This window comes from Chiloscyllium plagiosum, chromosome 39 (assembly GCF_004010195.1).
Source record: "Chiloscyllium plagiosum isolate BGI_BamShark_2017 chromosome 39, ASM401019v2, whole genome shotgun sequence".
In the NCBI taxonomy this organism is placed as follows: domain Eukaryota; kingdom Metazoa; phylum Chordata; class Chondrichthyes; order Orectolobiformes; family Hemiscylliidae; genus Chiloscyllium; species Chiloscyllium plagiosum.
Window position 1 is genome coordinate 7,129,255 of NC_057748.1, and position 25,617 is coordinate 7,154,871.

At 41.1% G+C, this 25,617-nt stretch overlaps 1 protein-coding gene across 1 annotated transcript in view; it reads right to left on the bottom strand.

The window, feature by feature from the left end:
* The window catches only part of LOC122542013 (SH3 and multiple ankyrin repeat domains protein 1-like), a 113,649-nt gene that overhangs the window by 28,167 nt on the left and 59,865 nt on the right, over positions 1–25,617 (bottom strand). Inside the window, exons 5-6 of the mRNA XM_043679305.1 lie at positions 5,830–6,033; positions 1,486–1,557 (exon numbers count right to left, since the gene is read on the bottom strand). Of these exons, the coding sequence (XP_043535240.1) occupies positions 1,486–1,557; positions 5,830–6,033 (276 nt within the window). The remainder of the gene's footprint in view (positions 1–1,485; positions 1,558–5,829; positions 6,034–25,617) is intronic.

Consider the following 25,617-nt stretch of genomic DNA (forward strand, 5'->3'; position numbering starts at 1 on the left):
TATCTGTGGTCATTATCTGTGGTCACTATCTGTTGTCACTATCTGTTGCCACTATCTGTGGTCACTACCTGTGGTCATTATCTGTGGTCACTATCTGTTGTCACTATCTGTGGTCACTATCTGTTGTCACTATCTGTGGTCAGCCAAGAAATGGCCTCTTCTGGGCAATGTACCCAGAAACCTGAGTATTCGTAGCCCTTTGACCTCTAATCCTTGTTCTCTGTATTGATAGGAAGATTTTACTTTAACCTTGCTGTGACATTTGGTATGTAGCTTGGAAGGATTATAATGACCTTCAAAATCACAGCAAGTTCACCAAAGCATTACTAGGACTGAAAGGGTCATTAGGAAGAGGGAACAAGGGATACACATGGCTCCAATGGAGTTGGCTCAAGAATTGTGAAAGAAACCCATCTGTATAGCACCTAGGACAACTCCAAATGCATCACAGTCAATGAACTATCTTTAAAGTAGAGCCATGTCTATAATTTGGGGACATGTGGCAGCCACTTTATGCACAATAAGCTCCCACAGGTAACCATCTGACAATGACTGAATCATCTATTCTGGACTTTTGATTGAGGGATCAAATCATCAGTCAGGATAACTCCCCTGCTCTTGTGTTGGGAAAACAAAAGGGCAAGAGATTCTTCATGTCCAGCTGCAAGGGTAAACAAGGCCTTGGATTGAGGTCTTGCCCAGAGCACAGCATATCCAACCCTGTTGCTCTCCCTCAACGCTGCACTGGAGCATCAGCCTTTGTGCTTTCACAGGATGTCACGAAGGGTGACAGGTCCCAAAACATTAACTCTGCTTCTCTCTGCACAGATGCTGCCTGACCTGCTGAGTTTTGATTAGAATAGATTCCCTACAGTGTGGAGACAGGCCCTTTGGCCCAACAAGTCCACACTGACCCTCCAAAGAGCAACCCACCTAGACCCATTCCCCTCTGACTAATGTACCTAACACTACAGGCAATTTAGCATGGGCAATTCACCTGACCTGCACATCTTTGGACTGTGGGAGGAAACCAGACCATTCTGAGGAAATCCACACAGACACAGGGAGAACATGCACACTCCACACAGACAATTGCCCGAGGCGGGAATTGAACCCAGGCTCCTGGCGCTGTGAGGCAGCAGTGCTAACCACTGAGCCACTGTGCCACTCATTGCTGAGCTTTGTGAGCCTGTTTGCTCGCTGCATTTGCTTGGTTTGTCTTGGGTATGGACTCAGGGGATAATAATCAAACAGCAGCAATAAGTGAAAGCCAGGGCTAAAGCAAGGAGCAGACCGCTGAAAGCATTGCAAATAAAACATTCCACTCAGATCAAAACCTGCTGCACCACCGCAGAGCTCGCAGACGTGAAAGATGCAACAGATCGAAATGGGTCCATGTTGAGAAGCATTATGTGCCTGAGTGATTATCTCTGGAATGACCCCTCCAGTTCCCAGCTCAGTGCCATTGTAGCAAATTAAGCAGACCTTGGTGTGCAGTTTCCCCAGCTGCTTTTCATCCAGGTTTGTCTGTTTATAAACCCTCGTTTTGTAACGAAACTGTGGAAGAGAAGGAAAAGACGGTGTCAGCATCTTGGATTCACTGCTCCTGACGTCTCCTGTGATTAACTTATATCTCAGATTACATATCACCACTCACCCCTCTAACTGGGTGATTCCCACATTAGCTCACTCACCATTTGGCACTGAAACACATGGTGTGGTGGTGCCAGTGTTGGTCTGGGCTGGACAAAGTCCGAAGTCACACGACGCCAGGTTTATAGCCCGAGAGGTTTATTTATAATCACAGGCTTTCAGAGCGCTGCTCCTTTGTCAGGTGAGATGACAAAGTCACTCTGAAAGCTTGTGATTCCAAATAAACCTGTCAAGCTTTAACCTGGTGTCGTGTGACTTCGGACCTTGAAATACAGGCTAAGATGAACTCCCCCACGCTGCTCACCATGCTGTACGAATGGTTCGGATCCACTGGGATCTACAGGGACCTGCTCAATCTGGTGTGATTGGGGAAAACCACCTGGCGACCTTGCGAGTTCTTGTAATAACCAAGCTGCAGATTATTCTGTTAAAGCAACCAGGTATGTGTTACATCGCTCTGATAGACATTGTTGTGAGGGAGAACTTGATGTTAGATTATATTAACCCAAAGCCATCTCCCTGATTGAGTGCAGTGCTCCAGGCACCCCTCAGCATTAAACCGTCCAGACATCTCCACCCTTAGACAATAAGAAGCATCAGAGCATCTAAGGGTTGATCGTTTCAGATTCTCATAAAGTAACACGCTGTCGCTTTCAAACACTTGCCTTTCCCATCGCCCCTCAGGCTAAGAGCAAGCGGACAGGGTGAGAAGACATATCTACTGTTTCATGGCCTCTAGGAATTGCCTTACTTTTCCAGGATATCCGACATGCTTCCTCCTCAAGGTAGGGCTTAAACTCTGGATGCTGAAAACTTCAATGACAGCAATCCAAAAGTGGACGCAAGGGAATTTTAAAAAGTACCTGAATCCTGCTGAAGGCCCAAGATGGCCACATCGAAAGTCCTTGGTGGTTGTTCATCAGAAGCGCACTCATTCCCTTGTGGGTTTCTGTTGGCTCCAGGCTAAGAATGAGTTTTCTTCAGCTGACTCAAAACACTAGGTCTTTCAGACCCCATACCCTCAGAGCAAGCTCTCCTCTCGGTTGACATCAGATCCCTCCTTTTTAGGTGCCATCACGGAGCCTCCTTTCAGACTCAACGCCTTCATATCGAGGCTTTTCCTCCAGGAGACCAACTCCGCCATAACACGCCCCCGGCACTGTCAGATCCACCCCTTCTTTATAACACTCTGTGCACCCTTCCAGCTCCTGCTTTCTCATGAGTGGCCTTCGATTCCCCTAACCCCAGGACGCTCATGACCGTAGACAGTTTTCTAACCAATCCGTTCAAAAGTGTTATGACACACCTCAGGAGTAGGTGGGATTTAATACCACACGACCAGAAGCAATAGGAACAGGAGGAGGCCATTCAGTCCCTTCAGCCTGGTCCACCATTCAATAGGATCATGGCTGATCCAACATTCCTCACATCCACCTTCCTACCCTTTCCCTGTAACTCATGCTTCCCCAACTGATCGAGAATCTGTCTCCCTCAGCCTTAAATATACACAGGGACTCTGCCCTCACAGCTCCCTGAGGCAAGGAGTTCCAAAGACCGACAACCCTCTGAGAGATGAAATTCCTCCTCATCTCAGTCTTAAATAGGAGCCTCTTTATTCTGAGACTGTGCCCTGTGGTCCTAGAGTCTCCCAAGAGGGGAAACATCATCTCAGCATTGACCCTGCCAAACCCCTGAAGAATCTGATACGTTTCCATCAGATCACCTCTCATTCTTTTAACCTCCAGAGAGTGGATTTGCAGGGAAGACAATCCCTCCACGTCAGGGATCAGCCTCGTGAACTTTCTCTGAACCGCCTCCAACGAAATAATCTCTCTTCTTAAATAAGGGAACCAGAACTCTTCATGTTGACGCATTGGTTACAAAGGCCCAACAATGTCTTTTCTTCCTCAGGCAGCTGAGAAACTTTGACATGACAGCGAATACCCTTGCCAACTTTTATAGGTGCGCCATCGAGAGCATTCTGTCTGGATGTATCACTACCTGGTATGACAATTGTACCATTCAAGATCAGAGATGGAGCACCCAACTAGCACACAGCAAGCTCCCACAGATAGCGAGTTATAGAGAGATAGTTCCAGAAAGTGGTGAACTCGGTCCGGACAATCACAAAGGCCAACCTCCCATCTACAGAATCCATCTACCAGGCCCGCTGTCAAGGAAAGGCCACCAGCATTCTCAAAGGTCCATCCCCCCCTGGCAATGTTTTTCTACAACCCCTACCATCGGGGAGAAGGTACAGAAGCCTGAACACACGCACCAGCCGGTTTCAGAACAGTTTCTACCCTACCATTGTCAGAATACTGAAAGGACTCACAAACTCTTAGCATTCGTCTGTCCCTGTGTTTTTGTTTTCGCCGCTGATTACCTATTATTTACTATCTCTGCTATTTAACTCTGTGATCCGTCTGTATTGCTCACAAGACAAAGCTTTTCACTGTGCCTCGGTACACGTGACAATAAATTCAATTCAATTCAATTCAATTCAGAACAGCTCTCAGTGCTCCAGACTTGAACTCAGGTTCAAAACCAGAAATTGCTGGAGAAACTCAGCAGGTCTGGCAGCATCTGTGGAGAGAGAGAAAGCAGAATCAATGTTTCGGGCCTTCAGAAGACGATCGTTCTTAAGACGGGTCACCGGACCCAAAATGTTAACTCTGCTTTCTCTCTCTCCACAGATGCTGCCGGACCTGCTGAGTTTCTCCAGCAATTTCAGTTTTTGTTTCTGATTTTCAGCATCCGCAGTGCTTTCAGTTTTTGAATTCAGGTCTCCTGGCTCAGAGATGAGGACACTACCACTGCACCATAAGATCCCTTGACTGACACTTACAGTCATGGCAATAATTGCAGAATACTTGATATTAACAAATAAACCAATGTACCAATTTATTCAGTGGGAGCAGGATACTACAGATATTGCTGTAGATATTGCTCTGGGGAAGCTTAATTAGCTAGACAATTCTTATGTGAAGCAAGCTTTTGTTTTCTTCCATAAAGATAAAATGATAAATTGACCTTTCAGTGGATGTTATTTTCCCTGAACCAAAATTAGGATCTATTGGGAACACCACAGACAAGAGAGAGAAATACAACACCACAAGCTTTTCCAAACTGAAGCACTGATTCGACCATTAGTTGACAGGGAGCCAGTGTGAATAAATGTGGAGAGAGAGAGATGATTGAATAATTAGGGAACACTTGAGTGGGCTTTGCAACTCCACAGACTTGAAGGAAGAAGCTCATTTTTCAGCTTTTAATCTGCAAGGTTTGCACTTTTGTAGAAAGTTGAGAGTTTGTTTTTCCACTGCAGAGTCTTGAGATCCTACATTACCGTTCCCAGATCCAGAAGGAGTTGCTGTCTCTTAGAGAACAGACTAATCTGAGGCCCCGTCCACACTCTTAGGTGGTCTATATGAAAGAAATCCACAGTCAGAATTCTTGAAGAAAACCAGGATCTAACAACTGGTATCTTTATCTATAGTCATCCCTCAACCAATGTCACTGAGGAGGACTACCCGGTCATTATCACCTTGGGGTTTGTGGGAGTTCTCTCTCTCTCTCTCTCTGTGCATACTGGCAGCTGCACTTCTTAAAGAACAATGGAGTGCTTTGAAAGTACTCCATTGGCTGTAGACTGCGTTGAGACAGTCTGAAACAGAGAAAGATGTTGTAACAGAGAGAGGTTTGCATTCATACTGCACCCTCTCACAATCACAGGACTCCTCAGTGAGCTTCCTGAAAAATGGAATATTTTCAGAAATGTGGCCCACTGTTGGAACACGAGAAACCTGCAAGTCAGCTCCCATGAATATCAACGTGGCGATGACCAGATCTACCTTGGATGTTGTTGAAGGGTAAGCATTGGCCAGGGAGAGCTCCTCCACAAAACATCGCCTTTGACACTGACCTGAAAGAGCAGGCGTTTCATTGTGGGCTTGCTACCCTCCAGAGACAGCACCCCCGGCCACAGTGCGGCACTCCTTCAGCTCTGTGTTATAGCACTGCAAGACTAAGTCTACTTTCTCTGTACCTCTTGGCATTAAGATGCTTGCAAGCAGAAGTCGCAAGTTTAGCAATAAACCTGTACCTCCATGCTAGCTTAACCCCCCTCCCCCCACCGCCAACGCTACTATCTGGGCCCTGCTTGGCCACTCTCACCTCCAGATAAGGCACTCCCTTCTCGAAGGATTGTGGATATTCTCGGAGCAGCTTCTCCTCATTCAGGAACTTAGCATCGCGTCCATTCGTTGCAGGTTGAAACAAGCCATAATTTAGTACGTCTTTCAAGCTCTCGTTTAATGTACACAGCACCTGTTGCTTGGCAACCCAAATCGAAGCATCAGGGTTAAATCGAAGGCATTTCTGTTGAAAGAGAATGGGGGAGAAAAAGTTGGATTCTAAGGCTAAGAAAAATTACCCCCTCCTGAGGAGAAAATAAAATCATTCTTTGTGGAAATATGAAAACATGATTTAATTTAAAAACAAAGGTTCGTTTCAAAATGGCTGCCTCAGGGATATAGTGTGGGGGAGGGGAGAGGAATCTCAGAATTGTTGCAAGGAAGCCATTCAGCCCATCTTTTCTTGGTAGCTCTCCAATCCAGCAATGGGCCTTCGGGCAGGACTTACAGGGTCCTGGGGTATTGTTGCCAAACAAAGAGACCTGGGGGTGCAGGTAGATAGTTCCTTGCAAGTGGCTTCACAGATAGACAAGGTAGTGAAGAAGGAGTTTCACATGCTTGCTTACATTGTTCAGATCATTGAGTACAGGAGTTGGGAGGTCATGTTTCGGCTGTTGAAGACATCCAAAAGCCGCTTTTGGAATACTGCATTCAATTCCGGTCTCCCTGGAAGGATGTTATTAAACTGGAAAGGGTACAGAGACGATTTACAAGGAAATTGCCGGGACTGGAGGGTTTGAGCTATAGGAAGACCCTGAATAAGCTGGGGCTGTTTTCTCTGGAGCATCAGAGGCTGAGGGGTGACGTTATAAGAGGTTTATAAAATCATGAGGGGCATGGGTACGGTGAATAGCCAAGGTCTTTTTCCCAAGGTAGGGAGTCCAAAACTAGAGGCCATAGGTTTACAATGAATGAGGAAAGATTTCATAGGGACCTGAAGGGCAACGTTTTCATGCAGAGGGTGGTGCGTGTATGGAACCAGCTGTCCGAGGAAGTGATTGAGGTGGATACAATTACAACGTATAAAAGACATTCGGACAGGTATATGGATAGGAAAGGTTTACAGAGATATGGGCCAAATGCAAGCCAATGGAACTAGTTCAGCTTCGGAAATCAGGTCAGCATGGACAAGGTGGGCCAAAGGGTCTGTTTCCATGCTGTAGGACTCTAGTGCCATTCCTCTGCTGCCTCCCCGTAATCCGATATATCCTTCCTCTTCAGATAGCAATACCTCGATTGAACCTGCCTCTACCACATTCCCGGGCAGTGCATTCCATACCTTACATCACTTCCAGTCTGAAAGAATCTCCCCTCATGCCTTCGTCGCCCCTTTTGGCAATTAGTTTAAATCCTTGCTCGCTTGTCCCCGACGTGGGGCCAGTTTCACCCTTATCCACTCTATCGAGACCCACCACCTTTTGAGCTCCTCGCTCTCTCCTCGCCTCTCTGCCTTCTCTCCTCTGACACAAACAATCCCAGCTTTTCCAATCTATCCATATTTGGCCTGCTCCTCACCTGTGGACCGATTCCTGAGAAGCTGATCTGGATTCCTTCCAAACCTTCATCTCTTCCTGAAAGTGTGTGAACCTCCAACTAAGGCTAAACCAATGTTTCATACGTTTACTATTACCTCCTGCTGTTGTGCTCCAACCATCCATTGGACCCTACATGCTGTATGCTTTCCAAACTCCTCTTGGAATCTGTCCTAGCACCTAAAATGAACTTTGCAGCGTTAAGTGTTAAAGCCTTCATAGTCATTACACAGAGGTGGTGGTTTAACCAGAGGGTCACCAGCTGAAGGGAGAGGAGAGTCCCTCAGGGTACCCTGAGATAGTGCAGGGATTGTACCCACAGCTTTGGCATCAATCTGCCTCACAAATAACCCATCCAGTCAACCAAGCTCTACCTCAGCTCCCTCTCTGCATCTCTCCCACTCTCTGCGTCTCTCCCTCTCTCTGCATCTCTCTACGCACTACACAAAACCATGCTGTAGAAGATCGCTATAGAAAATTATGCAATTGAAGATCGCTATCCAAAATCACAGTATAGAAGATCACTATAGAAAATCACAGTATAGAAGATCACTATAGAAAATCGCACTGTAGAAGATCGCTATTAAAAATCGTGCTGTAGAAGATCAGTATAGAAAATCACACTGCAGAAGATCACTCACGGGAAATCACGCTGCAGAAGATTGCTATAGAAAATCGCACTGTAGACGATCACCATAGAAAATCACACTGTCAAAGATCACTATACAAAATTATGCTGTAGGAGATCACTACATAAAATCACGCTGGAGAAGATCACTATTGAAAACCGCGCTGTAGAAGATCATGATAGAAAGTCACACTGTAGTAAATCACTATAGAACATGCCACTGTAGAAGATCACTATCAAATATCACACTGTAGAAGATCACTACAGAAAATCATGCTGTGGAAGATCATTATAGAAAATCATGCTGTCGAAGACCAATAATGGGAAATCGCGCTGTAGAAGATCACTAGAGAAAATCACGCTGTCAAAGATCAATAGAAGATCACGATACAAAATCACGCTTTAGTGGATTATTATATAAAATCGTGCTGTGGAAGATTAATAATGGGAAATCGCGCTGTAGAACAATACTATAGAAAATTGCGCTGTAAATCGTTATAGAAAATCGCGCTGTAGAAGATGAATATATAAAACGACACCGCAAAAGATTGCAATAGAAAATCACACTGTAAAAGATCATTAGGAGAAAGTGAGGACTGCAGATGCTGGAGATCAGAGCTGAAAAATGTGTTGCTGGAAAAGCGCAGCAGGTCAGGCAGCATCCAGGGAACAGGAGAATCGACGTTTCGGGCATGAGCCATTCTTCAGGAATGCCCTTCCTGAAGAAGGGCTTATGCCCGAAACGTCGATGCTCCTGCTCCTTGGATGCTGCCTGACCTGCTGCGCTTTTCCAGCAACACATTTTTCAGCTGTAAAAGATCATTGTAGAGAATCGCGCTGTAGAAGATCGTTAGAGAAAATCATGCTGTAGAAGATCACTGTGGAAAATCGCGCTGTAAGTGGTCAGTACAGACAATCACTCTGTTGAAGATCGTTATAGAAAATCGCGCGGTACAAGATCACGATAGAAAAATCACACTGTAGAAGATTGCTATAGAAATTCACGCTATAAAAGATCACTATAGGAAATCATGCCATAGAGGATCACTGTAGTAAATCACGTTGTAGAAGATCACTATAGAAAATTGTGCTGTAGAAGTTCACGATGGGAACATCGTGCTGTAAATGATTAGTACAGACAATTGCTCTGTAGAAGATCACTATAGAAAAATCTGCGCTGCCGAAGATCACTATAGAAAACCATGCTGTAAAAGATCACTTTAGAAAATAGTGCTGTAGTCAATCACTTCAGAAAATCGTGCTGTAGAAGATCACTATAGAAAATTGCATTGTGGATCATTATACAAAATCGCACTGTAGAAGATGAATATGTAAAATGACACCGCAGAAGATCGCGATAGAAAAATCACACTGTAAAAGATAATTGCAGAGAATCACGCTGTGGAAGATCATTATAGAAAATCACACCATGGGCGGCACGGTGGCACAGTGGTTAGCACTGCTGCCTCACAGCGCCAGAGACCCGGGTTCAATTCCCGCCTCAGGCGACTGACTGTGTGGAGTTTGCACGTTCTCCCCGTGTCTGCGTGGGTTTTCTCCGGGTGCTCCGGTTTTCTCCCACAGTCCAAAGATGTGCAGGTCAGGTGAATTGGCCATGCTAAATTGCCCGTAGTGTTAGGTAAGGGGTAGATGTAGGGGTATGGGTGGGTTGCGCTTCGGCGGGTCGGTGTGGACTTGTTGGGCCGAAGGGCCTGTTTCCACACTGTAATCTAATCTAATCTAATCTAATCTAATCTAATCTAATAATCTAATCACACTGTAGAATATCGCAATAGAAAATTGCACTAAATAAGATCACTAGAGAAAATCACGCTGTCGAAGATCACTAGAGAAAATCACGTTGCGGAAGATCACTGTAGAAAACACGATAGAAGTTCACGCTGTTGAACATCACTGTCGAAATTCACGCTGTAGAAGATCACTATAGAAAATCATGCTGTAGAAGATCATGTTGTTGAAGATCACTACCGAAAGAAACCATGTTGTAGAAAATTGCTATAGAAAATCACACTGTTGAAGGTCGCTATTGAATATCACTCTGTAGAAGATCACTATAGAAAATCAGGCTGCAGAAGATCATTATAGAAAAACACGCAGACGAAGATCACTATAGAAAATCACACTGTAAAAGATCATTGCAGAGAATCGTGCTATGGAAGAGCATTATAGAAAAACATGCTTTAGAAGGTCACAATACAAAATCGTGCTGTAGAAAATTGCAATGGTGAACCAGCTATAAAAAGGTCACGATAGAAAATCATGCTGTAGAAGATGACTAGAGAAAATCAATATAGAAAATCACAGTGTCGAAGATCACAAATGGACATCACGCTGGAGAAGATCGCTGCAGAAAATCTCACTATATAAGATCACGAATAGGAATTCGAGCTGTAGAAGATCACCATATAAAATCGCACTGTAGAAGATCACCATATAAAATCGTACTGTAGAAGATCACCATATAAAATCGCACTGTAGAAGATCACCATATAAAATCGCACTGTAGAAGATCACCATATAAAATCGTACTGTAGAAGATCACTATCGAGCATCATGCCTTAGAAGATCATTATAGAAAATTGCAACACAGAAGGTCACTAACGGAAAATCACGCTGTAGAAGATCGCAAAAGAAAGTAGCTCTGTAGAAGATCCCTATAGAGAATGTGTGGAAGATCAATAACAGGAAATCGCGCTGTAGAAGATCGCTATAATTGTGCTGTAGAAGATCTCTATAGAAAATCATGCTGTAAATTATCACTATAGAAAATTGCGCTGTAGAAGATTGTTATAGAAAAATGAGCTGTAAAAGATCATTATAGAAAATCACGTCACTATAGATAATCGTGCTTTAGCAGATCACGATAGAAAATTGCACTGTATAAGATCACTATGGAAAATTGCACTGTATAAGATTGCTATAGAGAATCACATCGTCAAACATCACTATAGAAAATCACGCTGTAGAGGATCACTATACAAAATTGTGCAGCAGTAGATCACTATAGAAAATCACGCTGTAGAAGGTTGCAATAGGAAATAGCATTGTTGAAGATCACGATAGAAAACCGCGCTGTAGACAATCACTATGGAAAATCATGCTGTCAAAGATCACTACAGAAAGGTGCGCAGTAGATCACTTTAGAAAATCGCACTGTACAAGATTGCTATAATCGCACTGTAGAAGATCGCTATACAAACTCGTGCTGTAAAAGATCACTATAGAAAACTGCATTGTAGACGATCACTATGGAAAATCACGCTGTCGAAGATTACTATAAAAAATTGTGCAGTAGACGATCACGATAGAAAATCACGCTGTAGAAGATCCCTACAGAAATTCATGCTATAAAAGATCAGTATAGAAAATTGTGCTGTAGAAGATCGTTAGAAAATTGCACTGTAAAAGATCATTAGAGAAAATCATGTTGTGGAAGATTGCTACAGATGATTGCGCTGCAGAAGATCACGATAGAAAATCTCGCTGCAGACGATCGCTATGGAAATTCGCGCTGTCGAAGGTCACTGCAGAAAATTGCGCAGTAGATCACTGCAGAAAATCGCACTGTAGAAAATTGCTCTCATCACACTGTAGAAGATCGCTATACAAAATCGTACTGTAAAAGATCACAATAGAAAATCACGCTGCAGAAGATTGCTATGGAAAATCACTCCGCAGAAAATCACAATAGAAAATTGTGCAGTATTACATTGTAGAAGATCACTGTAGAGAATTGCACTGTATAAGATCACTGTAGAAAATTGCACTGTAGAAGATTGCTATAGAGAATTGCATTGTCGAGCATCACTATAGAAAATTGTACTGTCGAAGATCCTTAGACAATCGCCCTGTAGAAGATCACTATAGAAAATCGCGCTCAAAATGATCACGATGGAAAATCATGTTGCAGAAGATCACTACAGAACATCGCGCTGCAGTAGATCACTGTAGAAAATCACTATTGAAACTCACACCGTAGAATATCGCGATAGAAAGTCGCGCTGTAGAAGATCACTATAGAAAGTCACGCTGTAGACAATCATTACAGAAAATTCAGCTGAAGATCATTGTAGAAAATCACGTTGTAGAAGATCACTATTGCAAACCGTGCTGCAGATATTCACTATGGAAAATCACGCTGTCGAACATTACTACAGAAAATTGTGCAGTAGAAGCTCACGGTAGAAAATCACGCTGTAGAAGATCGCTATAGAAATTCATACTGTAAAAGATCAGCATAGAAAATTGCGCTGTAGAAGATTGTTAGAAAATTGCACTGTAAAAGATCATTTAAGAAAATCATGTTATGGAAGATTGCTATAAACAATTGCGCTGCGGAAGACCACTACAGAAAATCTCGCTGCAGGTGATTGCTATGGAAAGACACGCTGTCGAAGGTCACTACAGAAAATTGCGCAGTAGATCACTATAGAAAATCGCACTGTAGAAGGTCGCTAGAATCGCACTATAGAAGATCTCTATACAAAATCGTGCTGTAAAAGATCACTATAGAAAATCACGCTGTAGAAAATCACTATAGACAATTGTACCGTAAAAGATTGCTATAGACAATTGTGCTACAGAAGATCACTATCGAAAATTGCGCTGTCAAAGATCGCTATTGAAAATCGTGCTGTAGATGATCGCGATAGAAAATTCAGCTGTACAAGATCACAATAGAAAATCGCCCTACAGAAGATCACTATGGAAAATCGCACTGTAGAAGATCACAATAGAAAATCAAGTTGTAGAAGATCACTAACGGGAAATCGCACTGCAGAACGTCACTATAGATAATTGCGCTTTAGCAGATCACTGTAGAAAATCGCACTGTATAAGATCACTGTAGAAAATCGCACTGTAGAAGATTGCTATAGAGAATCGCATTGTCGAATATCACTATAGAAAATTGTACTGTAGAAGATCATTAGACAATTGCGCTGTAGAAGATCGTTACAGAAAATCACGTTCTAAATGATCACAACGGAATATCATGTTGCAGAAGATCACTATAGAATATTGCGCTGTAGATGATCACTACAGAACATTCACCTGTAGAAGATAACTATAGAAAATTCAGCTGTAGAAGATGACTATAGAAAATCGCATTGTGGAAGATCACTATAGAAAATCATGCTGTAGAAAATCACTGTAGAATGGCACGGTGGCTCAGTGGTTAGCACTGCTGCCTCACAGCACCAGGGACCCAAGTTCGATTCCAGCCTTGGGCGACTGTCTGCATGGAATTTGCACATTCTCCTGTGTCTGCATGGGTTTGCTCCGGTTTCCTCCCACAGTCCAAAGATGTGCAGGTCAGGTGAATTGGCCATGGTAAATTGCCCATAGTGTTAGGTGCATTAGTCAGAGGAAAATGGGTCTGGGTGGGTTACTCTTCGGAGGGTTGGTGTGGACGTGTTGGGTCGAAGGGCCTGTTTCCACACTGTAGGGAATTTAAAGAAAAGTAGACTTGAGGTGTAGAAGTTGCTTGGGGATGTATCAAATTGTCTATTAATATGAAAAAAATGAACTGCAGCAACTACTTAACCGGTGGCATAGTGGTTAGCACTGCTGCCTCACAGCACCAGAGACCGGGTTCAATTCCCGCCTCAGGCACCTGTTTGTGTGGGGTTTGCACATTCTCCTCGTGTCTGCGTGGGTTTCCTCCCACAATCCAAATATGTACAGGTTAGGTGAGTTGGCCATGCTAAATTGCCATAGTGTTAGATGAAGGGGTAAATGTAGGGGGGGGTGGGTTGCACTTCGGAGGGTCGGAGTGGACCTGTTGGGCTGAAGGGCCTGTTTCCACACTGTAAGTAATCTAAAAAAATGTCACTGCAGAAGATCGCTAAAGAAAATCACATTGTAGAATATCGCTATAGAAAATCTTGCTGGAGAACATTGCTAAAGAAGATCGCTATAGAAAATTATGCTGTAGAAGGTCATTATAAAAAATTTTGTTACAGAAGATCACTTAAGAAAATCATGCTGTGGAAGATTTCCATAGACAGTTGTGTTGCAGAAAATCATTATAGAAAGTCTCGCTGTAGAAGATCGCAAAAGACAATCGCGCTGTGGAAGATTACTATAGAAAATTGTGCCATAGAAGATCACTGCAGAAAGTCATGCTGCAGAAGATCAATAACGGAAAATCGCACAATAGATCACTATAGAAAATCACATTGTAGAAGACTGTTATAGAAAATGGCACTGTAGAAGTTCACCACAGAAACTTGCACTGTACAAGATCACTATCGAAAATCATGCTGTAGAAAATAATGATAGAAAATCACGCTGTAGAGCATCGCTATGGAAAATCACGCTGTAGAAGATCACTATACAAAATCGCGCTGTAGAAGATCGTTATAGAAAATTCAGCTGCAGAAGATCATGAAAGAAAATCATGCTGTGGAAGATTGCTTTGAAAAATCAGCTGTAGAAGATCATTATAAAAAAATCGCACGTAGAAGATTGCTACAGGTGATCACTGTAGAAAATCACACTACAGAGCATCGCTATGGAAAATCGTGCTGTTAGAAGATCGCTATACAGACTTGCACTGCAGTAGATACTGTAGAAAACCATGCTGTAGAAAATCACTATTAAAAAATCACGCTGTAGACAATCATTACAGAAAATTCAGCTGAAGATCATTGTAGAAAATCACGCTGTAGAAGATCACTACAGAAAATTGCGCAGTAAGAGATCACAATAGAAAATCGCACTGTACAAGATCACTATAATCATGCTATAGAATAGCTCTATAGAAAATCGTGCTTTAAAAGATCAGTATAGAAAATTGTGCTGTAGAAGATCGTTAGAAAATTGCGCCGTAAAAGATCATTAGAGAAAATCATGTTGTGGAAGATTGCTATAGACAATTGCGCTGCAGAAGATCACTATAGAAAATCTCGCTGCAGACGATCGCAAGGAAAGTCACGCTGTAGAAAATCACTATGGAAAATCACGCTGTTGAATATCACTACAGAAAATTGCGCAGTAGATCACTATAGAAAATCGCACTATAGAATATTGCTATAATCGCACTGTAGAAGATCGCTATACAAAATCATGCTGTAAAAGATTACTATAGGAAATCATGTTGTAGAAGATCACTAACAGGAAATCGCACTGCAGAACGTCACTATAGATAATCGCGCTTTAGCAGACCACTGTAGAAAATTACAGTGTATAAGATCAGTGTGGAAAATTGCACTGTATAAGATCACTGTAGAGAATTGCACTGTAGAAGATTGCTATAGAGAATTGCATTGTCGAGCTTCATTAGATTTTTTAGATTACATTACAGTGTGGAAACAGGCCCTTCGGCCCAACAAGTCCACACCGACCCGCCGAAGCGAAACCCATACCCCTACATTTACCCCTTACCTAACACTACGGGCAATTTAGCATGGCCAATTCACCTGACCCTGCACATCTTTGGACTGTGGGAGGAAACCGGAGCACCCGGAGGAAACCCACGCAGACACGGGGAGAACGTGCAAACTCCACACAGTCAGTCGCCTGAGGCGGGAATTGAATCCGGGTCTCAGGCGCTGTGAGGCAGCAGTGCTAACCACTGTGCCACCGTGCCGCCCACCTGTGCCAATCGCTATAGAAAATCGCGCTCAAAATGATCACGATGGAAAATCATGCTATAGAAGATCACTCTAGAATATCACGCTGTAGATGATCGCTCTTGAATATCACACTGTAGATGATCGCTACAGAACATTCAGCTGTAGAAGATCGCAAGAGAAAATCACGTTGTAGAAGATCAATATAGAAAATTGTGGAGACAATCGCTATGGAAAATCACACTGTAGAAGATCGCAATACAAAATGGCAGTATATAAGATCGCTATAGAAAAACACACTGAAGAAGAATGCTTTAGAAAATTCAACTGCAGAAGATTACTATAGAAAATCACACTGTGGGAGATTGCTTTAGACAATTGCGTTGCAGAAGATCACTACAGAAAATCTCGCTGCAGAAGATCACTGTAGAAAATCTTGTTGGAGAAGATCACTGTAGAAAATCACATTGTAGAATATTGCTATAGAAAATCTTGCTGGAGAACATCACTAAAGAAAATTATGCTGTAGAAGATCGCTATAGAAAATTTTGTTGCAGAAGATCACTTAAGAAAATCATGCTGTGGAAGATTTCTATAGACAATTGCGTTGCAGAAGATCGTGATAGAAAATTCAGCTGTAGAAGATCACTACAGAAAATTGCACTGTGCAAGATCACTACAGAAAATCACGTAGCAGAAAATCACTGTAGAAAGTATCACTGCAGAAGATTACTAAAGAAAATCACATTGTAGTATATCGCTATAGAAAATCTTGCTGGAGAACATTGCTAAAATAAATTGCGCTGTAGAAGATCGCTATAGAAAATAATGCTGTAGAAGGTCACTGTAGAAAATTTTGTTGCAGAAGATCACTATAGAAAACCATGCTGTGGAAGATTTCCATAGACAATTGCTTTGCAGAAGATCACTATAGAAAGTCTCGCTGCAGAAGATCACAATTGGCAATCGCGCTGTAGAAGATTAGGATAGAAAATTGCGCCGTACAGGATCACTATAGAAAATTGTGCTTAGAAGATCACGACAGAAAATCGTACTGCGGAAGATCAATATGGAAAAACGCACTATAGATCACGATAGAAAATCACACTGTAGACGATCGCTATGGAAAATTGCACTGTAGACGATCATTACAGAAAATTCAGCTGAAGAAGATCGCTGTAGAAAATCGCAGTGTAAAAGGTCACTACAGAAAATTCTGTTGCAGACTATTGCTATAGAAAATTGCACTATAAAAGATCACAACAGAAAATCGCACTGCAGATGATCGCTATAGAAAATTGCGCTGTAAAAGATCATTAGAGAAAATCATGTTGTGGAAGATTGCTATAGACAATTGCGCTGTTGAAGATCACTATCGAAAATCTCGCTACAGACAATCATTATGGAAAGTCGTGCTGTTGAAAATCACTACAGAAAATTGCGCAGTAGATCACTATAGAAAATCGCACTGTAGAAGATCTCTATACAAAATCGTGCTGTAAAAGATCGCTATAGAAAATCATGCTGTAGACGATCGCTATAGAAAATTGCACTGTACAAGATCACTATAATCGCACTGTAGAAGATCTCTATAGAAAGTCTTGCTGCAGACGATCGCTAGGGAAAGTCGCGCTGCCAAAGATCACTGCAGAAAATTGCACAGTAGATCACTATAGACGATCGCTATAGAAAATCACACTATAGAAGATCTCTATACAAAATCGTGCTGTAAAGGATCACTATAGAAAATCACGCTGAAGACGATCGCTATAGAAAATCACGCTGTAGAAGATCACTATAGAAAATCACGCTGTAGAAGATCACTGTGGAAAATTGCACTGTAGAAGATTGCTATAGAGAATTGCATTGTCAAATATCGCTACAGAAAATTGTACTGTAGAAGATCCTTAGACAATCGCGCTGCAGAAGAACGCTATAGAAAATCACATTCAAAATGATCACGATGGAAAATCATGCTGTAGAAGATCACTATAGAATATCGCCCTGTACATGATGCTACAGAACATTCAGCTGTAAAAGATCATTATAGAAAATCACGCTGTAGAAGATCGCTATGGAAAACCACATTGTAGAAGATCAGTGTAGAAAATTGTGGAGATAATCGCTATGGAAAATCACACTGTAGAAGATCGCAATACAAAATGGCAGTGTAGAAGATCACTATAGAAAAACACACTGAAGAAGATCGCTTTAGAAAATTCAGCTGCAGAAGATTACTATAGAAAATCGCACTGTGGAAGATTGCTATAGACAATTGAGCTGCAAAAGATCACTACAGAAAATCTTGCTGGAGAAGATCACTGTAGAAAGTCACATTGTGGAATATTGTTATAGAAAATCATGCTGTAGAAGGTCACTATAGAAACTTTTGTTGCAGAAAATCACTTAAGAAAATTATACTGTGGAAGATTTCTATAGACAGTTGCGTTGCAGAAGATCACTGTAGAAAGTCTCGTTGTAGAAGATCACAATAGACAATCGCGCTGTAGAAGATCACTATAGAAAATCGTGCTGTGGAAGATCAATAACGGAAAATCGCGTTGTAGATCACAATAGAACATCATGCTGCAGGAGATCACCATAGAAAATCACACTGTAGCAGATCACGATAGAAAATCACACTGTAGATGATCATTACAGAAAATTCAGCTGAAGAAGATCGCTGTAGAAAATCACGCTGTGGAAGATCACTATATAAAATCACACTGTAGACGATTGCTATGGAAAATCATGCTGTAGACGATCATTACAGAAACTTCAGCTGAAGAAGATCACTGTAGAAACTCACACTGTCGAGAATCACTATAGAAAATTGCGTTGTAGACAATCGCTATAGAAAATCACTGTAGAAGATCTCTATACAAAATCACGCTGTAAAAGATCACTATAGAAAATCGCACTGCAGAAGATGTCTATACAAAATCACGCTGTAAAAGATCACTATAGAAAATCACACTGTAGAAGATCTCTATACAAAATCACGCTGTAAAAGATCACTATAGAAAATCACACTGTAGGAGATCTCTATACAAAATCACGCTGTAAAAGATCACTATAGAAAATCACACTGTAGACGATCGCTATAGAAAATCACGCTGTGTAAGAAAATTGCATTGCAGACGATCACTATTGAAAATCGCACTGGAGAAGATCTCTATACAAAATCACACTGTAAAAGATCACTATAGAAAATCACGCTGTGTAAGATCACTATAGAAAATCATGCTGTATAAGATCACGATAGAAAATCACGCTATAGAGCATCACTATGGAAAATCGTGCTGTAGAAGATCGCTATACAAAATCACGCTGCAGTAGATCACTGTAGAAAATCACGCTGTAGAAGATCACTATAGAATATCACGATAGAAAACCACGCTGCAGACGATCGCTATGAAAAATCACGCTGTCGAAGATCACTACAGAAAATTGCGCAGTAGAAGACCACTATAGAAAGTCGCACTGTAGAAGATTGTTAAAAAATTGCGCTGTAAAAGATCATTAGAGAAAATCATGTTGTGGAAGATTGCTATAGACAATTGCGCTGCGGAAGATCAGTATAGAAAATCTCGCTGCAGACGATCGCTGTGGAAAATCGCGCTGTAGAAAATCACTACAGAAAACTGTGCAGTAGTTCACTATAGAAAATTGCACTGTTAAAGATCGCTACAGAAAATCGCACTGTAGACGATCGCTACAGAAAATTCAGCTACAGAAGATCACTATGGAAAATCGCACTGTAGAAAATCACCATAGATAATCATGCTTTAGCAGATTACAGATTACACTAACGAAAATTGCACTGTATAAGATCACTGTGGAAAATTACACTGTAGAAGATTGCTATAGAAAATCGCATTGTCAAACATCACTATAGAAAATTGTACTGTAGAAGATCATTAGACAATCGAGCTGTAGCAGATCGCGATAGAAAATCGTGCTCTGGAAAATCACTATAGTAAATCATCCTGAAGAAGATCACCATGGAAAATCACGTCGTAGAAGATCAGTGTAGAAAATTGTGGAGATAATCGCTATGGAAAATCACACTGTAGAAGATTGCAATACAAAATGGCAGTATAGAAAATCGCTATAGAAAAACACGCTGAAGATGATCGCTTTAGAAAATTCAGCTGCAGAAAATTACTATAGAAAATTGTGCTGAAGAAGATAACCATAGAAAATCATACTGTAGAAGATCATGAGAGAAAATCACATTGTAGAATATCGCTATAGAAAATCATGCTGTAGAAGGTCACTATAGAAAATTTTGTTGCAGAAGATCACTTAAGAAAATCATGTTGTAGAAGATTTCTATAGACAATTGCGCGGCAGATCACTATAGAAAATCTCACTGCAGAAAATCACTATAGAAAATCGCACTGTAGAAGATCGCTGTAGAAAATTCAGCTGTAGAAGATCACTATAGACAATTGCACAGTAGAAGATTACCATAGAAAATCGTGCTGCGGAAGATCAATAACAGAAAATCGCACTGCAGATCGCTATAGAAAATCACGCTGCAGGAGATCACTATAGAAAATCACACTGTAGAAGACTGCTATAGAAATGGCACTGTAGAAGATCACCACAGAAAATTGCACTGTACAAGGTCACTCTCGAAAAACACGCTGTGGAACATCGCTGTAGAATATTGCGTTGCAGTAGATCACTGTAGAAAATCACACTATAGAAGATCACTATAGAAAATCGCATTGTAGAAGGTCACTAATGGGAAATTGCACTGCAGAACATCACTATAGATAATTGTGCTTTAGCAGATCACTGTAGAAAATTGCACTGTATAAGATCACTGGAGAACATTACACTGTGGAAGATTGCTGTAGAGAATTGCATTGTCGAACATCACTACAAAACATTGTATTGTAGACAATCACAAGAAAATCACACTCAAAATGATCACGATGGGAAATCATACTGTAGAAGATCACTATAGAATATCGTGCTGAAGATGATCACTACAGAACATTCAGCTGGAGAAGATCGCGATAGAAAATCACGTTGTAGAAGATCACGATAGAAAATCGTGCTGTAGACAACTGCTATAGAAAGTTCTGCTGTAGATCACTATGGAAAATCGCACCTTGGAAGATCACGACATAAAATCAGGCTGTAGAAGATCACTAGAGAAAATTGCACTGTAAAAGATCACTGCAATGAATCACGATGTGGAAGACTGTTATAGAAAATTGCACTGTAGGTGATCGCCATGGAAAATTCAACTATAGAAGATCATGATAGAAAATCGTGCTGTAGAAGATTGCTATCGAAAATCGCACTGCAGAAAGTCACTTTACAAAATCGCGCTATAGAAGATCACTATAGAAAATCACGCTGTAGAGAATCACTATAGAAAATCATGCTATGGAAGATCTCTATGGAAAATCGCACTGTAGAAAATCACCCACAGAAAATTGTGCTGTTGAACATCGCTAGAGAAAATCACACTGAAAAAAATCACTAACGGAAAATTGTGCTGTCAAAGATCACTATCGAACGTTGCGCTGGAGAAGTTCACTAATGAAAGATCACACTGTAGAAGATCACTAATGGAAATTCACACTATTGAAGATCGCTACAAAAAATCACGCTGTTGAAGATCACAAAATGAAAATCGCACTGTAGAAGATCACTAATGGAAATTCACACGGTTGAAGATCACTCTAGAAAATCTCACTGTAGAAGATCCCTATAGAAAATCACATTGTCGAAGATCACTATAGAAAGTTACACTGCAGAATATCACTACAGAAAATTACATTGTAGAAAATTAGGATAGAAAATCATTCTGAAGAAGATCACACTGTAAATAATCACTACAGAAAATCGCACAGTAGAAGATCACTATAGAAAATCATGCTGTAGACGATCACTTTAGAAAATCGCACTGTAATATATCACTATTGAAAATCACACTGTAGAAGATCACACACAGAAAATCGCGCTGTCAAATATTGCTATAAGAAATCACGCTGTAGAAGATCGTTGATGGAAAATGGCACTGTAGAAGATCACTTTCGAAAACTGCACTATAAAAGATCATTATAGAAAATCACGCTGCAGAAGATTGCTATAGAAAATCATGTTGTAGAAGGTCACTAACAGAAATTTGCGGTGTCGAAAATTACTATAGAAAATCATACTGTAGAATTGTGCTGTAGAAGATCACTACAGAAAATCACACTTTGGAAGATCACTATAGAAGATCGCTCTACAGAAGATCACCAAGGAAAATCATGCTGTAGAACATCGCTACAGAATATCGTGTGATAGAAGGTCGCTATAGAAAATCGCGCTGTAGAAGATCACAAAGGAAAATCAGCTGTAAAAGATCACTCACGGAAGATTATTATAGAAAATCACGCTGAAGAAAATCGCTATAGAAAATCATGCTGCAAAAGATCACTATGGAAAATCACACTGTAAAAGATCACTATCAAAAATCGCGCTGTAGAAGATCACTATCGAAAACTGCACTATAAAAGATCATTATAGAAAATCACGCTGCAGAAGATTGCTATAGAAAATCATGTTGTAGAAGGTCACTAACAGAAATTTGCAGTGTCATAGATCGCTAAAGAAAATCACACTATAGAAGATCACTATGGAAAATCACACTGGAGAAGATCACTATAGAAAATCACGCTGCAGAAGACCGCTCTAGAAAATCACGCGGTTGAAGATCAATATCGAAAATCAGGCTGTAGAAGATCGCCGTACATAATCACACAGATCACTGATGGAAATTCGCACAGTGGAAGATCACTATAGAAAATTGCGCTGTAGAAGATCACTAATGGGAAATTGCGCTGTAGAAGATCACTAATGGGAAATCGTGCTGTAGAAAATCACTATCGAAAATCGTGCTGTAGAAGATCACTATAGAAAGTGGCGCTGTAGAAGATCGCTATTGAAAATCGCGCTGTAGAAGAGGACTAACCGAAAATCTTGGTGTTGAAGATCACTAAAGAAAACCGCACTGCGGAAGATCACTATAGAAGGTTGGGCTGTAGAAAATCACTATAGAAAATTATGCTGTAGAAGATCACTGACGGTAAATCACACTGTAGAAGATCACTAACCAAAACTCGTGGTGTGAAAGATCACTACAGAAAATTGCACTGCGGAAGATCACTGTAGAAAATCACTATAGAAAATCACGCTGCAGAAGATCACTATAGAAAATCATGCTGTAGAAGATCATGCACAGAAAATCGCACTGTAAGTACACCATAGAAAATCATGTTGCAGAAGATCCCTATGGAAAATCACACTGGAGAAGATCATGCACAGAAAATCGCGCTGTCCAATATCGCTATAGAAAATCACGCTGTAGAAGATCACTATACAAAGTCACGCTGCAGAAGATCGCTATAGAAAATCATGCTATAGAAGATCACTAACAGAAATTCGCAGTGTTGAAAATTGTTATAGAAAATCGCACTGTAGAAAACCACTAATGGAAAATCACGCTGTGGATAATCGCTATGGAAAATAGTGCTGTACAAGATCGCTATAGAAAATCACACTGCAGAAGATCACTGTAGAAAATTGCGCTGCAGCAGATCACTATAGAAAGTCGCACTGTAGAAGGTTGTTATAGAAAATTGCGCTGTAGAAGATCACTACAGAGAGTCACGCTGCAGATGACTATAGAAAATCACGCTGTAGCAGATCACTATCGAAAATCGCACTGTAGAAGATCACTACAAAAAATCACGCTGTGGAATATCACCAACAGAAATTTGTGCTGTCGAAGATTGCCATAGAAAATCACTCTGTAGAAGATCACGAAAGAAAATCACACTGTAGAAGATCACTAACCAAAAATCGTAGTGTAGACGATCACTACAGAAAACTGTACTGCAGAAGATCACTATAGAAAGTTGTGCTGTAGAAAATCACTATAGAAAATCGCCCTGTAGAAGATCACTATAGAAACTTGCGCTAGAGCAGAGCACTATAGAAACCATGCTGTAGAAGATCACTATCGAAAAGTCACGCTGTAGAAGATCACTACAGAAATTAGTGCTGTCGAAGATCGCTATAGAAGATTACTCTGTAGAAGATCACTACAGAAAATCAAGCTGCAGAATATCACTAACAGAAATTCACGCTGTCGAAAATTGCTACAGAAAATCATACTGTAGAAGATCGCTAACTGAAAATCGTGTGTCAAAGATCACGATAGAAAATTGCGCTGTAGAAGATCACTAACGGAAATTCACGCTGTCACAGATCGCAATAGAAAATCGCACTGTAAGAGATCGCTAAAGAAAATCGTGTTGTAGAAGATCACTATCGAAAATCATGCTGTAGAAGGTCATTATAGAAAATCATGCTTCAGAAGATCGCTATAGAAAATCATGCAGTAGAAGATCACTGATGGAAAATCGCACTGTGGAAGATCACTATAGAAAAATCTCACTGTGGAATATCACTAACAGAAATTCATGCTGTCAAAGATTGCTATAGAAAATCACACTGTAGAAGATCACTATAGAAAATTGCTCTGTAGAAGATCACTATAGAAAAGCGCGCTGTAGGAGATCGTTAATGCGAAATCGTGCTGTAGAAGATCACTGTCGAAAGTTCGCAGTAGAAGATCACTATAGAAAATCACGCTGTTGAAGATCACAATAGAAAATCGTGCTGCAGAGGAACGCTATTGAAAATTGCACTGTAGAAGATCACATAGAAATTCGTGCTGTTGAATATCACTATAGAAAATCACGCTGTAGAAATCACTATAGAAAATCACACTGCAGAAAATCACTATAGATATTCGCGCTGTAGAAGATCACTCTAGAAATTTGCACTGTAGAAGATCACTAACCGAAAATCGTGGTGTCAAAGATTGCTAAAGAAAATCGTACTGTAGAAGCTCACTCACAGAAATTCGTGCTGTTAAATATCACGATAGAAAATCACGCTGTAGAAGATCACTACAGTAAATCGCACTATAAGATCACCATATAAAATCCTGTTGCAGAAGATCACTATGGAAAATCACACTGGAGAAGATCACGCATAGAAAATCACGCTGTCAAATTTCGCTATAGAAAATCACGCTGTAGAAGATCACTATATAAAATGTCGCTGTAGAAGATCACTATAGAAAATCACGCTATAGAAGATCACTAACAGAAATTCACAGTGTCGAAAATCGCTATAGAAAATCGCACTGTAGAAAACCCCCAATGGAAAATCACGCTGTGGATAATCGCTATAGAAAATCGTGTTGTAGAAGATCACTACAAAAAATCATGCTGTTGAAGATCACTGTAGAAAATCACGCTGCAGAAGAACACTATAGAAAATCGCGCCGTAGAAAATCATTACAGAAAATAGCATTGCTGCCTCACAGCGCCAGAGACCCGGGTTCAATTCCCGCCTCAGGCGACTGACTGTGCGGAGTTTGTACATTCTCCCCGTGTCTGCGTGGGTTTCCTCCGGGTGCTCCGGTTTCCTCCTACAGTCCAAAGATGTGCAGGTCAGGTGAATTGGCCGTAGTGTTAGGTAAGGGGTAGATGTAGGGGTATGGGTGGGTTGCGCTTCGGTGGGGTGGTGTGGACTTGTTGGGCCGAAGGGCCTGTTTCCACACTGTAAGTAATCTAATCTAAACTAAAATCATGCTGTAGAAGAACACTACACAAAATCGTGCTGCAGAAGATCGCTGTACAAAATCACGCAGATCAATGATGGAAAATCGCTCAGTAGAAGATCACTATGGAAAATTGCACTGTAGGAGATCACTAATGGGAAATCACACTGTAGAAAATCACTATCAAAAGTCGCGCAGTAGAAGATCACTATAGAAAATCACGCCATTGAAGATCACTACACAAGATCGTGCTGCAGAAGATCGCTGTACAAAATCACGCAGATCAATGATGGAAAATCGCTCAGTAGAAGATCACTATAGAAAATTGCACTGTAGGAGATCACTAATGGGAAATCACGCTGTAGAA